General features: G+C 51.5%; 1 protein-coding gene across 1 annotated transcript; it reads right to left on the bottom strand.

The window, feature by feature from the left end:
• Positions 1-9176: 9176 nt before the first annotated feature.
• GSX2 (GS homeobox 2) lies at positions 9177-11008 on the bottom strand. The gene is made up of 2 exons (XM_071432709.1): positions 10497-11008; positions 9177-10314 (listed from the first exon to the last, which is right to left on the bottom strand). Exons 1-2 carry the CDS (start codon positions 10948-10950, stop codon positions 9974-9976), a joined length of 795 nt encoding a protein of 264 aa, XP_071288810.1. The 5' UTR covers positions 10951-11008; the 3' UTR covers positions 9177-9973.
• Between the last annotated feature and the right edge of the window lie 6099 nt (positions 11009-17107).

Below are 17107 nucleotides of genomic sequence, written 5' to 3' on the forward strand. Positions count from 1 at the left end.
GCATTCACTTTCATTCACTTGTACAGGATTTTCCTCAATGCAAAAAGCAGCACCACCCCCTTTGCTTGCCTGATGGGCACAATGCTTGTACCCTCAGGATGGTGAGCTCCAGCACTGCTGCTCCAATCTCAGCAGCACCAAGTGGCTCAGGTCGGCTCTGTGGCAGGGGACACATGTCCTCCCACCCTATGGAGACACCTCCAATAACTGCTGGCCCTATTATCTGTGCTGATAGTACAGACAATAAAGACACCCTCCAAGTATGAAGGTGATGATCTCAGTCTTGTTCCTGAATATTTCCACAAATCAAGGTGTTTGAAGGACTCAGTGCCTGTTTGGGAAAAGATCTTTAGCTGGGGGTTTCTTTCTTCTCAAGCTCATTTATAATGGCAGCTCACCTGCAAGGTCTGAATTCCATCCCTTAATCAAATTTCTAGCTTAAACTCATTCTGATAATTAGTTCTGAAGATAAAAAGGTCTGCTCATTTTATCACAAACTGGGAGACTGTCTCAAGAAGCAATCCATTGCTAAGGCAGACTGGTGTGGAGTAATATGCATTGGGAACTCAGTACATTTCACCTTTGTGTAAGAAAGAAAAAATAAAAAAGCTTGAGATACCTTCTGTGCATGCAAGCACTTATTCATAATTAATAGCAATTGGAAAAGAGAAAAAAATGTTACAACTTTACTGCAATTCAACAGCTTTTGCTAAAAATCCAGTGCATTGAACTGCCACAATCTATTAAATTGTACATTGCCCAAATCCACTCTGTCCTGCATTAATTACAAAAGTCAAATCAGATCTTGAAAAATGTTTTATCAAGAGAGAATAGACAATATCAAAACACGCAAAAACTCTTGTGATCTTTTCTTAATGGCAGCAGCATTTCAATAATGATTTTAAACTGATAATATGAAACTGGCAGGTCATGCCAAACATGCTAACAACACAAACAAACAGAAAACAACCCCTCCTTATGGCTTTTCATTTGACTATAAAAACATGTAATTTCAAAACAAAACTATTGGAGTGGGTGAAAATAATGACAGCAAAATTAAAACTGATCTTAATGGCATCAAGTAGTGATTTTTTCTGTTACTCTTCCAGCTCCCCTCAGGGTTATTGCAGATTTTAAACAGGCAAGATTGACTGACCTACACTGTTCTCCTGTATTTGGTGGAGACAATCAGACAATCACGTCTAATTGTGACAAATGTCTAAGACACATTGTGGTGCCTTTATGATTACTAGTTCAAACCAAGTCAGCATAGAATCACTGTCTATCCACTCCAGAAGATGTATCAAAAGCCAGGACTGGTGTTTCAAGGGAATGGAAATAAAATTGCCTTCACAGTACCTGAAGTGGAGATGTCTACTTGCTTTTCCGTAGCAACACTGAGGATATGAGGTCATGACTACTCTGAAAACTGTTCTAGAAGAATACAATAAGGGTGGTAGGTTAGTTAAAATCTATTATACTGGGGAAAAAAAAAGGAATACCAAGTTTTGTTCAAATGCATTTTACATGTCTTATGCTCCATGGCTTAATGCTATTTACATCTTCTGTATGCGTTGTTGACCACATTCTGGCTTAAGCTTCATGGTATTTTAAGAAGACTGGGAGCATAGAGAGATGGAATTTTCTCTGTTATGTTATACTCCTACAGAAGAAAAGGGAGTGATCTGTGCTCATATGTATGCATTGGTGGTCAGGGCTGAAGACTCTGTGGTCCCAAACACAGTTCTGTGTGCAGAGGCTCATAGTTCTGAGCTAAAATTCCTCTGCTATTATAGGAGTCAGATTTTTTTTAGGGTAAGATGACTGCAACATGTAAGCTATTTCTCAGACACTTTGGGAAATTGTGTTTTACATACCAACTACAGCTATGCATATATTATGTCCTGTTGGCTCGGGAAGGTAGAACTGGAAAGCAAAAGAATAAATGAATTGTCTGGGTCAATCTTAGTGTTAGATCTATAGTATTTTGTCTGGATGGCCTTCAGTCCACCCTGGGGTTTCATGTCCCTCAGTCTGTGAAAGCCCCTTGGCAGCTCACAGCTGACCCCCGTTGAGTGACAATTAAGAGAGAGAGAGAGAGAATTCTAACAGAAAACCGACAGCTTTGCTAGTGTACTAATCGCCAGTTTCACAGCGCTGTCCTGCAGCCTGGCGGGCAGCTTTCCTTGCTCCTCTTTGCAGGAGGATGCTCCTGACGCTGTGAGCGAGACCCGGCCCGCTCGGGGCTCCGTGGGCCGGGACTTGTGAGCCCCGGGCAGCGCCCACCCCGCCCCTCCTCCTCCTCCCACCCCTGCCACCAAATTACATGTATAGATAACGGGAACGACACACAAAACACCAAACAAACATACCCAACACCCAACCCAGACCCGCGGTTGTTGGTACTTTTCACCGCCCCTTCGCATAATGAATATATTCGCGTTTCCTCCCACTCTCCCAATGGGCTACCAGCTGCAGAAGTCCTGAATAGCGCGTTTAATTGGGCTTTGTCATGCAGAATACCTCCATTTTCTATAGCAGGTTACAAAGGGGCCCCTGGCAGACGTGGCGGGCTCCTCTGGCGACGGCGGGTCCTGCCTGGCTGCGCCCAACACCTCCGCACACCGCGCAGGTAGCGCCTCCGCCACCGCCCCCGGCGCGGGGCCACCTGCAGCACGGGTCACCTGCAGCACAGGGTCACCTGCAGCACGGGTCACCTGCAGCCCACCGCCCCCAGCACAGGGTCACCTGCAGCACGGGTCACCTGCAGCCCACCGCCCCCAGCACAGGGTCACCTGCAGCCAACCCCTCCCAGCACAGGGTCACCTGCAGCACGGGGTCACCTGCAGCCCACCGCCACCAACACAGGGTCACCTGCAGCACGGGTCACCTGCAGCACGGGTCACCTGCAGCCCTCCCCTCCCAGCACAGGGTCACCTGCAGCCAACCCCTCCCAGCACAGGGCCACATGCAGCACGGGGTCACCTGCAGCCCACCGCCCCCGGGGCCACCTGCAGCACGGGGTCACCTGCAGCCCACCGCCTCCAGCACAGGGTCACCCTGAACCCACCGCCCCCGGCGCAGGGTCACCTGCAGCCCTCCCCTCCCAGCACAGGGTCACCTCCAACCCACCGCTCCCACTACAGGGTCACCCCCAGCCCACCGCTGTCCGAAGCTGCCCGGTGCAGGATCACAGCTGCTTTTCCGCTGCTCCCTGGGCTGCTCCCAAACGCCTCCGGGACGCGCCGGATCCCGCCGGATCCCTTTTCCTTGGCGAACACGGCAAGAATGTTAGACAGAGTTTATTTCCGACACGACCTTTTATTAAAACTCGGACCTTACGAACGAGTGTTCCGGTTTCATAGCAAATTGGTGCTGTGAGGATCAATGGGCAAACCCCGGACTCAAAAGAGATTTGCCATTATGGGCTAATCATATATTCTCTATTTGATATAAATGGTGTAGAGTACGGAGTGTCAATATTCACCGTGAATTACAGCTAACTGCCATTTGGAATCCAAGCTACTACTTCTGCCCACTGATTGGGATTGTTTTCTTCAGACTTATCTTTCCCCCCTCTTGTTTCTTGTTTTGACAGTTTAAATCCAGGTCTATATGACATAGAAAGCTAATAAAATTCTCATTTCATTGTTAATCTGATTTCATCGCAGTATAGGTTTTACCCTCACACCTGCGTAGCAGGGTGTAATTCCATTAATAATAATGATAAAAAAACCCCTAAATCAACATATTCACTGCATGTCTTTTCCCTGATGATATATTGTGAGCAGTGAGAGTTGAAAAAGAGCCATTTATTCTCACCGTGAATGAGTCTGCCTGGAACTGAAGACTTCACCTGCCTCCTCAGTCAATTAGGAATGTATCGAAAATTCTACCAGAAAACGAGTTAAATTAACCGTTAGCTAATTTCCTTGTGTCCCTCCTACATAATCCCCCCTTTTCAGCTTGCCCCAGAAATTACCACATGTTGCAAGGTTCAAATAGTGCCTAATGAAACAGTGACTAAATGGTTCTCTCAAACCCACAGTGAAGCCCTTTCGCTGTGCCTTCAAAGTCTGGGGGGGCTGCAGCGGTCGGGGGTCCTCATCTTAAAAAACATTTTCCATCTATATATATATAAAATAATTATCGAGTTTGGCAGCAAAGTCTCCCCCGGCAGGGCTGCGACGTCTCTCCCTTCCCACCGCACACAGTCCGGAGCTGCGGCACCGGCTGCCCCCGGCCAGAGGGAAGGAATCGCCCCACTGAACACGGCGGGAAGGGCCGGGGACCTGAGGGGACACGGCCACGGAGGGAGGGCGCACACGCGGGACCGTGCCCCGGCGTGCGTGGGAACACGCGTGGGCTGCTGGGGGAGCCCACACAACTTTATTCCAACACGCTCTGTCGGTGCCTCCTCCGAGGCTGTAGAAACTGGTTTGGAAAGACCGCTCCCGTATTGCTGGCTCTGCCGGGAGGCAGCGTTTGTCACCGTCGTGTCGAGGTCTCCCTTTCGCTTTCTTTACATTCACACGGAGGCGGAGCGTTTTTCCCTATTTCATACAGCGGTTCCGCGTAAATTGTAAACCTCGGTTTTACCGAGGTTCCTTAATTTGGGGACGGGAAGAAAAAAGCCCCTGGTCGGCAATCTTCTGTGTAAAACCCTCCCGAAGAGAAGATTTGCCCCGCAGTTACGAGCTCTCATTTCTGTCTAAAGCGGCTTCACTGAAGTGTCATCTACTAAAACTTGGTGAATTCCGCAAAGAGAGTAGAGTCACTTATTTGAAACGGTAAGGCTAATACAAAGTCATCAAAGCACTATGGTTCTTGTCTTTAAGTGACAACCCTCTTTATTGAACTGTTTGAAATACGCCTCCTGCTTTTCAATGTCTCTCTATCCATCTTTGTCTGCTCTTCAGAAAAGCAGACAATATAAAGCAAAGCCTGGCGAGCTCCCCACGCTCTGGCTTGGGCAGTGCCAACGTTAGCCTTGAAATTGTCACTCCTTCATTAATCTGAAACTAGTTATTTTTCCAGAGCACACAGCACACGCTTCCGATCTCTTTGGGTTCGCTTCCAACAGCTTAAATCCCCCCGGACACGCCGGCTGGGGTCGGGGCAGGGGGAGGCGTGGAGGGGCCGAGGCCGGTTCATCGCCTTCAGCGGGGCCGGCTGGGAAGCGCGCAGGGGGGCGGAGAGGGGCGCGGAGCAGATCCTGCGTGAAATCGGCCCTTTCACGGCGAGCCTGAGCTCGCTGCAGCGCGGACACACGCCCCGAGGTTTTCCGAGTGGCACAGTGGGTTCGGGCTGTTTGTTATTCCGCTGTCATGCGGGACTCCCCGGCAGCTGCCCGGCGCACGGCGCTCCGCCACCGGCGGGGGCCCGGCGGAGCGAGGGCGCCTTCCCAGCGCCGGGGTCCCAGCCAGGACCCCCGGGCCCGGGCTGCCAACCTTGCCCGGGCTTTCTCGCCCCGACCGAGACCCGGTTCAGCCGACGGAGGTGCGCAGAGGCTGCGGGGCGCGCTTCCCGCTATCGTAGTTAACAGGCTTTTCGGGCATCCGCGAAAATCTATTAAAAAAAAAAAAAAAAAGTTTTTTGGCCTCGTTTCTTTCCCGAAGGACTGCATGAGATCATCTTTAGGCTCCGGATCCAGAATGGGAGTGCTCCCTGCCCTGCCCACGTTCCCCGAGCTGGTGTCAGGACGCTCGCCAGGGTCCCAGAGCGGTGATAATAGGACTCGCCCCTTCCTGCCCATCTTATCCCCGTGGGCACCGCAGAAACTCCCGAGTAATCCTTTCTGGCCGTGGCGTCGTCCTGCGGCCGTGCCGTCGACTGAACCGTGCAAGAGGGAAAGAGAGCCCCGGGCAGCAGCGGAGCCGCCGAGCAGCGCTGCCGCCGATCCGGCTGCCCCTGCCCGCAAGGGCAGCACTGGGAGGCACTGGGGAGCCGCACCCGAGGCCCTGTCCCATGGGGGTTAGGTCAGCGGGAGGGGCGGGAGAAGGAAATTAGGATAAACTAGAGGTGAATGCAGCAGCATTAAATAGACTGTCCCCTCTCTGCCCCAGCTCCAACCGGAGGTACTGAGGAAGGAGAGTTTCACCGCAGTTCCCTGGCCTCGATCCCTGTGAGCTGTGAGCTGTGAGCTCTCCTCTCCATTGACTGATGAGGCCCAGCCTGCCCCATATCCCCCAGGGAGGATGTGCAGCCGGCCACAACACTGAGCCCCTCAGTCTGGGAATCTCTGGAGTGTACCTGTCACTGTGTCCCAGCTACACCACGTGTGGAAGCAAGGAGCTGACCCAAGGGCCTCCACTTCCCCAAGTCTGGGGGAGAAGTGCGAGATGCTGGCCATAGACATTGTGGCAAGAGCTCAGACAGCAGGGAAAGGCTTCAGCAGCACCTATGGGGATTTCAGGGCAGGGCTGGAAAGAGCAGCCCAGGGAGCATCATGTCTTCAGCACTGCCAAGTTCCAGCAGCCCACGGCCAATGCTGCCTGAAGGCTAACACATCTGATCAGGACATGGGAGCAGGTTCAGTCAGGGAGTCCACAACCAGAGAAGGCAGAGCCATGAGTCTGACCTCAGCCATGCAGACCAAGGCCAGAGAAACTCCTCAAGATGGATGTTTTCTTCTTCTGATTTTTTTTTAATTGAAAAGAGTTAAGTAGAACTACAGTTAGTAAATAAATATCTCAATTGGAAACCTTTTCTGGAGGGATGATAACGCAACAGGTTACAGAAGGTCACTCACACAAACATGACTCACATCACTTGTGCTAATGCTCTTGCTTTAGTTGTGTGACCGTCCCCTTGCTGGGGGGGCTAGGAGACCCAGAGGGTCATTAGGAGCTGTTCCACACCTGAAATCCACCCATGACAAAGGCAACTCCTCTGCCACCAAGTTATGCCAGAAGTGGCTCCATCAGTAGTTGAACATTGCCTGTCTTAGGCACTGGATGAGTGAGGGGGAAAAATTGCACTTCACACTTTGTGGGAGGGGAAAAAAAAGGATAGAAAGAAGAAGGGGGGGGGGGAGGGGGGGAAGGAAGGAAAAACCCAACACATTTTAATGTAAATTTGCCTAAATTTCAGAATATTGAATGCTGGATGTGGAAACCCTCTAAAACATTTCCTGCAAATTACAGTACATTCAACTTCCAGTGGTTCTTCTGTCAATTCATCTTTTCCAAAGTTTTTTACATGAAACATTTACTTTGAAATAAAATGAAATATTGTCTCAACTGTCCAAATGACAGTTTGTATGTGATGATGATGATGATGATGATGATATGCCACAATTACCTCCCAACCCTTGAAAGACACATGCAAGCATTGATTACCACAAGATCAACTAACTTCATTTGCCTATTTTTTTAAGGAATTGCTAAATACTGTAATGAAGAGAACTCTGACTGCTTATCTTCTAGAAATCGAGGGAAATACTAATTTATTCACTGAGGTGCATATTTCCACAGAGTTATGCTGAGAACATATACACTCTATCAAGTGTATCTTTGCGGTTTTAAATTGAGTTTTGCAGTCTTAGATTTCAGAGACTGTGATGCTTTTTCTCACCCAGGCTGCTGCAGACCTGTTGACTCCCTCCTGTTACAGTATGGGACGACATTGCTGAGAGGGTGGGCAGTACTTTCTGTGGAACTAACGCCCTCCTCCCAGAGCTTCAAGGTTGGAGAAGACCCACTGTGATTTATAGAAGCAAGTTAGCAAGGTGAACTGGAGCAGAGAATCAGCAGTTTCCAGATTCCATCTCAGCAGATCTTAGGGGAAGAGGAGACAATCGCCTCAGCCATACCCTCCATGAAGTCCCCTGGTAAGGAGTCACAAGGACCTCAAGATTTTGGCTCTTTGGTCTCCCCAGCCTGCCAAGTGAGAGACTGCAACTGGGGTAACCAACATCCCTCAGCTGGCACGTGGGCTGCTGGCCTCTGTAGTGAGCTCAGGCAGTGAAATGGTATGGATCAGTGGTATGGACCAGTGAGATTTTGTATTTGTTTTCCAAGTCCAGGCCAGAAATGTCAGTCCTGCCCTTCCCTTCCTGTTAGATGTGGGTGTGCTGACTCTGCCTCTGCCCCAAGCCCTGAAGTTGATCCAGACTGTGGGGCAGTACCCATACCAGGCTCTCTCCATCCTACCCCAGCCCTGCCCATGCACCTGGCCTCTCCTCCAGACAGGCAAGCAGTGCAAGTGTCACTGTGCTGGGGCTGCCTCTCTCTTCAGCAGCCAGGGAGTTTGCAGGCCAGTCAAACTGGAGACCTACCTCTGAGCTGAAGCTCCGAAGTTAGGGATAAATGTAAGGATTGCTTCGGAGGTTGTGTATATTGGATTAGTGGAAAATCCATCCAAGGAAAAGGTGAGAGAAATAGCATAATGTGCAAAAGGCACTTCTGACTTGCTTATATTGCTTGCTGTACATAGACAGATTTGCTGTCTGCCAGTACTGCAGGAACTAGGAAAAATGTTGTAAAGGGGCTCGTTTGGGACTGACTACCTCCAGGTCCATCCCACTCTCATCAGCCGCCTGTAACTCTCCTGCAAGGAGCTGAGGATGGGCTCCCCAAGGCAGAGGCAGGACGGGACCCGTGGCTGAGCGCTGTCCGACGCAGATTGCAGAGAGCTTCAACCATGTCTCAGCCTAGCGGGTTTGCACTCAGATCTTCTCCCTAAGCCTGGTCAAGGCGCCTAATGAAATCAACACTGAAAAGAGCTAACGCTGTGCCGGCACCCGAGGGGAAAAAAAAAAAATCCCTGATCTCTGCTTAACATCGACCCGTAAAATAACAAGCAGAGTTTCAGCCTGGTGAAGGGTGGCCGTGCGCAGCCAGCCCCCTGGGTGAGGGAAGAGCCGGAGCTCCCAGGCCGGCGGGGCGGGGGCTGTGTGCGGGATCCCAGCCCTTCGCTCCGGCCCCGCGCCGCGATCGGCGGCCCTGGGCCAGCGGCAGCCGCCTGTCCGCAGCGCGGTGCCTTCGGGCCAGCAGACGGGAGAAAGCTGTCAGTCGCCAGGAGGGCGTGCCCTGGCTCCGGCTGGGAAGGAACACAAGGCTGCTGGACTCAGAGGACCGGCTGTATTTGCATTCCGGCCGGAGCGGAGTCCCCCCCTTCTCCGCCCCCCAGCCGTCCCGAGTCACAGGGGAACAGAAAACATGTTCGTGTTAGTAGCCGATGGCTTTTATTTTCACTCTTTACGCGGGTCTGACACATATACAGCGATGCTTTCACCCTACGAAGGACAAGGACTGCAAAGGAAAGCACCTTCGCTGCTGCGACTGGGCTGGCACTTCATGGGAGGAAGGGGGAGTCGGGGGGGGTAAGAAGAAAAAAGTTCAATTCTCGTCTGATTTCATTTATTTAAATAAATATAAATATAATTTTTATATAAAACTATTCACAGACAAACAGCCGTCCCAAACCCAAACGGGCGATCGTTATGTCTTTTCTTATTTTTGTTAAGAAGTCCGTCCAGTAGGTTCTCTACAGCTTTTAATTTGCTTTTCAGGTTTGTTTTTTCTTTTCTTTTCTTTTTTTTTTTTTTCTTTTTTTTTTTTTTTTTTTTTTTTAACGTCTCGCCTTTCGGTTTCAAACGCTTTTCTTTTTTTTCCTTTAAATTGCCTGCGGGGATACAGAGGAAGACACCCTGGGCTATGCGAGCCTTGTCCTATGTTACATTTTAGAAAGAGCAGGTGCCCTCTCCTGGGGTTACATAAGTAACGTTTAGGTTGACCTCCCACGACTAAAACGTTTGCAGTCCGAAAAAAAATATATAGATATACTTCTATTTCTATTACTGCGAATGGATGAGAATTAAACCTCCGCGGCGGCGAGGGCCAGCCGGCTGCAGGTTAGCGGGCTGCCGTCCGTGGGCAGCGGTGCCAGGTGAGTCCCGTGCCGCCACCTCGCTCTGGGCTGGGACCCGGCGGCAGGAGCGGAGCAGGAGGGACCCGGCGGCAGGCGGATCTCATAACGGGGAGATCTCTTTATCCTCGGTAGCCGATGAGGGGGATAGAGACTCTTCATCCTCTGACCGGGGGTAATGCCCCTGGCTGGTGCTGCACTTGCAGCCCCCATGCGAGTTTCGCTGGGTGCCTTTGCCTTCTTTCTTGTGCTTCACCCTCCTGTTTTGGAACCAGATTTTCACTTGCTTCTCAGACAGGTTCAGGTACGTGGCTATCTCGATCCTCCGCAGCCGGGACAGGTACATGTTGGAGGAGAATTCCCTCTCCAGCTCCAAAAGCTGAGTGCTAGTAAAAGCAGTCCTCATCCGTTTCCCATTTTGAATTTGACTGGATTCGGACCCTCCTGGACGGGAGAGAAATGCGAACTTCAGCGGGACAGGGAAAAGGCGAGAGGGAGGCTAGAGAGAGAGAGACAGACAGAGAGAAGACATTCCCCAGCAGCTTTCCGACCCGGGACAGCCGCTCTCCCTTGGCGACACCCCTTCTCCCGCTGCCCCCCTTCCCCGTTGGCCGCAGGGCTCCTACCCATGCCGAGGCAGTGAAACCTCCGGGGGTCGCTGACGCTGTAGGTGGTGGCGGCGCAGGCAGGTGGGTGATGCGCGGGGTGTCCCAGGGCGGCGGCGGCGGGCACCGAGGCGGCGGGCGGCGGGTGCTGCGGCGGGTGGTGAGCGTGGCTGCTCCGCGGGCAGCACTGGGCCTCGCCTGCGGCCGTGGGGAACTGGCTCTTGAGCAGGGGGATGGCCCCGCCGGCGCCGCCGCCGCGGGACGAGTGCAGGTGCGAGGTGACACAGAGCGGGCAGACGCAGAAAGCGCCGCTCTTTCGGGACGGGCAGCCCGGGCCCGACACCGACATGACGAGGGGGGAAGGCATGCTGAGAGGAATGAAGAAGTCCTGGCCGTGATGATGCTCAGGAAGGGACGGAGCCGGCCTCGAAGAGTCTTTGATGATTAAGGAGTCGACATAGAAGGAGCGTGACATTGCGGAGGGCTGCGAGGCCGGGGGCGGCTCTCCCAAAGTCGGGTTTTCCTGCTCGGCCAAGTTGCCACTGAAGTCCTGGCGAGTCGAGAAGGTGCTTATGTTTGAGAGCTGAACAAAAGGGTCCCTGGAGAGGGCCGGTCTTAAAGTCCCCCCGCCTGGATCCCCTGCGCCGGGGTTTTATATCAAGTATTTAAACACGTGATGGCTGAAAGCCTCGCAGATCTAAATCTCCCCGGCTTCCCAGGCCGGCAGGAGAGGCTGCCGGGGGGGGACCAAAGCGGGGTAGGGGAGGGGGACAAAGTGTGCGTGCTTGGTCGTTGCCCGATGACTTCACTCCTTTGCCTCCGCCTCAAATAAATTATAGGAGCAGAGAAAGCGGGGAGGGGGCGGCTGCTCCGCGGCCCCGTCACACGTCGCGCTCGCAGGCATGTCCCTCTGTCAACACACCCGGGATGCTGGGGATAAAATTAATCGGAAGGAGTTTCTGCTTCGGGGCTTTCCCCGAGGACAACACTCCTTTCCCTCGCCGGGAGGGAAGGAGAGGTGAGAGCAGGTAATGCCCTGAAACAAGCAGTTCAACTCCGCCCCCCTCACCCTCAGTAAAAGAACATCCAAAGGGCCGTGGACCCCACAGAGGCCTGGGGCCAACACCTTTCCCCAGTCCGGCCCACTCCCTGCACTCAGGACTCCTCCAGGAGGCCCTTTCTGCATCAGAGGAGCCAGGTACACAGATGCAGCCACGGATATAAGGTTACGGATGGAGCGCGTTTGTGTGTCTGTGCATACATAAGCACGTAGGGTGGGTTGGGTGGCTTTTTTTTTTCTCCTCGCCCTTTTCACCTCAAGTGAGTCTTGCCAAATTGGCAATTACTGCAACGGACAAAGCCTTCAAGTATCTGGACACTTCTCAGCCAAACGGTATCAAAACGGAAAACTTCCAAGCGAACTTCCCCGGCCTCTCCAGGACCGCAGTGCGCAACGCTAATGAAAAGCGAACATGTCAGGGAGGGATTCTTTGATCTCCACCAAGTTTGCTGAAGCAATCATTCAAAGTAAAATTGGATAAACAGCTAAATACGGTCGGTGGCTCCGAAGCATTTCAGAGTGCATTACAAAGCCAAGGTATTCGCAGCATATTACGCGATTTTCCAATGACCTGTTTTATGGGAGTTTAAGAAGAGACTTATCGTTAATGGAAGGACTATCGCGTTCTTGTTTAGCAGATGTGAAGCGGCATTTAAAACACACTGCGGATCCCATCCCACTTGACACGAGAAAGGGAAGTGACAATTGTGCTCTAAAGCAGAAAATACAGACTACGCCTGATTACCAGAGGCTGAACAGAAACTCGGGAGTGCAGCAATAGCCAAAACGTGTTCAGAAGCGGTCATCATGCGCAAGGGCCGGGCCTCGGACATCCTACCATCCCTCCCGCAAACCCAGTGTCCCACTGTTAAATCCGGCAAAATAAAACCTCCTTCTGATGGAGCCGGCATTTCCTCGCCCCTGCAACCAGCAAGGCTCGGCGGTGCAATTCCAGCCTTGCTAAGAGAGGGGCCTGGTCTCGGCCGGTTGTGCTGTCCCGTTCTCATCCCCGTTCTCATCCTCATCCCCATCCCCGTCCCATTCCGCCGCGGGCAGTGCCGCTGTGCAGACCCCCCTGTGCAGGGGCCGGCTCTCCCCTAGCCCTGGTCCTCTTTTCCCCCCGCACCTCCCCGGGCAGGCACGATGCAACAGCGTTTTTAGGGACACTCCGAGCTCGGTGATCTGAGGATTTATGGATAGCAATTAAAGTTTTATGAATTGCAGCTGAGGTCTGTTATGTGGCTATTTGAATGTGATTAGAATTCAATTAGAAAGTGTTTACCGGCCGGCGGGGGCTCCTGAGTGTAAACAGACAGCTATTCCAGCAATGCGCTAATCCCGCGTCTTGTGACAACAATTAGGGGCTCGCGGGGTTTAGGCGGGTCGGCTCCAACCTCACCTACTTTTGCCCAAACTGCTGCCCAGGGCTCAGCCGAGGCCCCGCAGCCCCAGCGACCGCCGCCCGCCGAGGCCCTGGGGATCCCCGGGGGCTCTGCCTGAGCTCCGGTGGGGCCCGTGAGATTCTGCCACGGTCACCGTGCACAAGCATGGCACTCTTTGGTTCGGCTCTTCCAGTTTAAAGCAAAGTACATGTGGAGAACCTTTGAACTAATATCTGCATTTTTATATTAATTTTTAATTTTTTCCTTTTTGTTTCCCTTTAGGAAAGGCTATTCTGGAAAATGAAAATATAATACTACAGCCCCAGCCTTCTGTGGAAAAAGCTGTCTGCAGTGACAGAGTGGATCTGGGGAGGGGGCTGTCGTAAGGGAAGGCAGACAGAGAAAGAGTCGGATCAAAATTGCAATTTGTAATTGTTATAATAAACCAAACGCAGTGATAAAAGAGAAGGGGAGAGAGAGAGAGAGAGAAATCACTAAGAAAAACCCACCCCTGAAAGCCAGAGCAAGAAAAGAAGTCATTTGAAAGCAAAGACATCCCAAACCAGGCGGAATGATGCAAGGCGTGCGCCCACATCACATCGGCCTCGTTACAATTTTATTTTTCAATAATTCTGTCCGATAAAATTTCATTGTCCATTAAGTAATCCCCGAAATGAGAGCTCTTATGAGCCTATAATGAGCTCTAATTGCTACGACTGGGAGAGCCACGTGGAAGGATTTAGAAGGTATTAAGCAGTTGGGTACAGAGCACAGGCTGTTACCTAGCCATTACTTTCATAATTCAAGGAGAAAATTAGTCCTTTTAAGGGAAAATCCTTTGATTCCCTTCATTCTGCTCGGGGTGACAGAGTATAGCTTTGTCTGCCTTTAGTTCAAGACAGTGTAACAAATGAGAATGTAACGAAATTGCCCCCTTTTGAAAGTGGAGCAGTTCAAAAAGAACATCAGAGCCGCTCCCCTGGTCCGCCGAGCGCAGGACTGGGTGCTGGTCCCTCTTTTCTTCCAGATGTCTCTAACACCTTTATGTAGAAGAGATTCACGGCTTAAATGACAAAAGCAACTCTTTCCCTTCCCTCCCCCAACCCCGGCAGCTCCCGGAGAAGAAAAAGCCATGCCCGCCCGGAGAAAGCGCTGGCTTTCAGGCGCGCATCTCCGCGGAGTTCACGGGAGGAGCTGCCTCAGCGGAAAGCGCCGCAGCCCGGGGACACGTTTCAAGCAGAAAAAAAAAAAAAAACAAAAAACCCAGGAAAAGCCCAACCAAAAAACTCCAAATAAGCACCCCAAACCAAAACAACAAACCCAAAACAACACCTGCAGAGCAGCCGGGGCCGCAAACATCACACCGGGGTGACATGCGGTGGCGCTGGGCAGGCTTCGCCCCGGGCTGGGGCAGTTCCCGTACGGGAAAGTCCCGCTCAAAATAAAGTCTTGCGTGGGTAAGAGAGGGGCCGCAGGCTCCTGCGGTATAATCGCATTTATTCGCTACTCTAACATTGATTTCCTATTAGTTTCTAAAGTGATCGGCAATCCCGACGCTGGCTTTTCTGAAGTGAACGCAATCTTCAGGACTTGCCCCCAGCTCCCATTAAGGAGGTCATTATAAAAGCGTGAACAAGTCTATTAATGTTTTATTGAAAGCGCATCGTTAACTTGTATCCATCCTTTTCTGAAAGTGGCATTGTGATATTGCTGTCTGTGGCACATCTTACCCAATATAGCCCGAGATTTCTCCATTATCTGTAACCAAGCAACACTTTCTGAATACCAAAAATTGAAAAGAACCGCTTAGTCTTCAAGAAAGTCCTCAATAATAGTGGAAAAGAACAAAGATCCAGGAGACAACAAAATGCCACAGGGGTGACTTTTCATGAGCAATTATCTCTCATTAATCAGAAGAACAGCTGCAATATTAATTTTCCCTCTTTCTTCCTCTCTTTTCACAGTCCCCAACATTTGAATAATCATAAATTTTGATTTCATGGAGCAGCAACATTGCCAGCTACTTCCAGACACAAGCTACCTAGGCAGGGCGCACGCTTTGCACATAGCTCTTATTTTAAGGCTGCCAAAGAATAAACTGAAGAAAAGAAAAGAAAAGAAAAGAGAGGAAAAGTCTGGATTGCTTTCCCCCCCTCCCTTTGCCTCAGAGCGCGGATTAAACCAGCAGCCCCTTCCCTCCACCCCTGCCGCTTTCACTCATGGAAAGTAACAGGCGAAAGTACCGAGTGTCTGCGCCAGCTTCAAGCGTGGGAGTTTCTACAACCTCGCTGTCCATTTAACTTCCAAACATGAAGCCAAGCGTTGTAGATCTGTCCAAAGAGACAATCTTTGGGCGTAACACGCATTGTGAGACATCAAAAGGCCTTGGCGTTATGCGCACTGAGAAGCGTATTCAGCACGAAGGGTGCAATGCCTCTCTTTTCAGGGGCTCAGCCGCGGATTGTTTAACAAGTGACGTCGCCGCGGCAAGAAAACCGCGCTCCTCCAAAGATAAGGATGTAACATTAAATCTCGCTTTTTTGGATTTCAAAGAATCTCATTAAGGGCAGGGGCCGGAGCCGGAGGCGGCCAAGCCGGGAACGGGAACCGTGCCCCGGGGGTGTGAGGGCTCAGCGCCGCCTGCGCCTGCTGCCTGGGGGAACAGGGCAGGGTCGAGGCCGAGATCCTCCTCCACCACTCCTCGAACTCTGCCCATCTTCGGGCACCCGCCTTTCTCTCCTCCGCCCCAGAGGGCAGGGGCGTGAAGCCTCTCTCCGGAGACCGGCTCGCAGCCAGGGAGCTCACATTTGCGGGCTGACCGCGGGCTGAGGAGAGGGAAGGCAGCTTCTTCCCTTTCCCCGCAGATGCAGATCCCCGGTGCCCTTCCCTTCCGTGAGAGATTTCCTTTGCCTCCATCCCCGGTCATAAATTACCCCACCTAGAACTTGGCACGGCAACCCCCTTCCCCCTCCAGGAAACGGGGCCGTTTCCGAGGGAATGAAGGGGCACTCTTGCACTCAGGAGGGACAGGGCCCCGGCTGCCCTGCCCGGGACTGCCAGCCCCTCTTGCCCCAGTGCCCTCTCGCACCTCCTGGAGTGGGGGTGGTTGCGGACGGCAGGACACGGAGCTCCAGCTGGAGCGGGAGTGGCCACCTCTCTCTAGGAAGAAACCTGCTACCTCTTTCAACCCCTTCCAGCTCTTGGAGAGATGATGCTACTCCACGCTGTTGGTGCTGTCCACAAAGTTACTCATTCACACAATTAATAGCAAATTTCTACATGAGTCCTCCAGGGCGACTATGATCCCATATGTTTGACTGAGAGTTTCCAAAGCGCTCCAGCAGCAGCCTTCATCCACTCTTCAGTGCCTTTTGCTTTCACCTGCAGGCCCACAGACACAACTGTCTTTCATGTAAAGAGCAGCCAGAAGGCTTAATTCTGTTATGTATTTTATTTGGGGGGGGAAATTCACGAGGTTCTTCCTAAGTCAATCAGGTCTGCTCATATATATGCAGATGTAGGCCTTAATTCTCTTCCTCTTCCACCCTCTTAAAAAGAGTGTTAGCACTTTGATGGGTTCCCTTCAGTGTCTGGAAACAAAAATCTTTTGTCTGCATCTCCTCACCAGAGCGCCCTTCTACAAGAGATCATGTGAAGGAGCCTGAATAAGAAAATACCCAGTGAGATTGTTATCCACAGTCTTGTCTGATATTTCTCTGAGTCTGCCATGTTTCTAGTACTCTTCAGGTATGGGGCAGCATCAGGCCAGACACTACAGGGGGTCTGGGCCCTGGTTTCATTAATGGCTGTTGTTTACAGCTCTAACAGCTAAAGTTGCTAGCTGCTACACATGATATATGTGAGAGAAAGCTGTGATGGTGTATCTTTAAAGGGAATAAAGTCAAACCCCTGCAGCAGCCTCAGTGAAGTTTTATGTTGGGAGATGGAGATGAAACCCCAAGGTTATATGAGTCAGAACAAGGATTCAAAATGCTGCTGTGGACTCTTGAACACACCAGTCACGATCTGTTTTGGTTGTACAGTGATGCACCACAAATCAACACAAGAGTGATACTTTGTAGTGACACAGGCCCCAGTCCAACAAAGAACATGAGATTCTGTGTAATACTAAGCATGCCACTCCATTTCTCTCCTTGAAATTCAGACCTCATGAATTTTGATCCTCAGGT

This window comes from Agelaius tricolor, unplaced genomic scaffold (genome assembly GCF_023055355.1).
Source record: "Agelaius tricolor isolate 1412-34295 unplaced genomic scaffold, bAgeTri1.0.p SCAF_8, whole genome shotgun sequence".
Lineage (NCBI taxonomy): Eukaryota > Metazoa > Chordata > Aves > Passeriformes > Icteridae > Agelaius > Agelaius tricolor.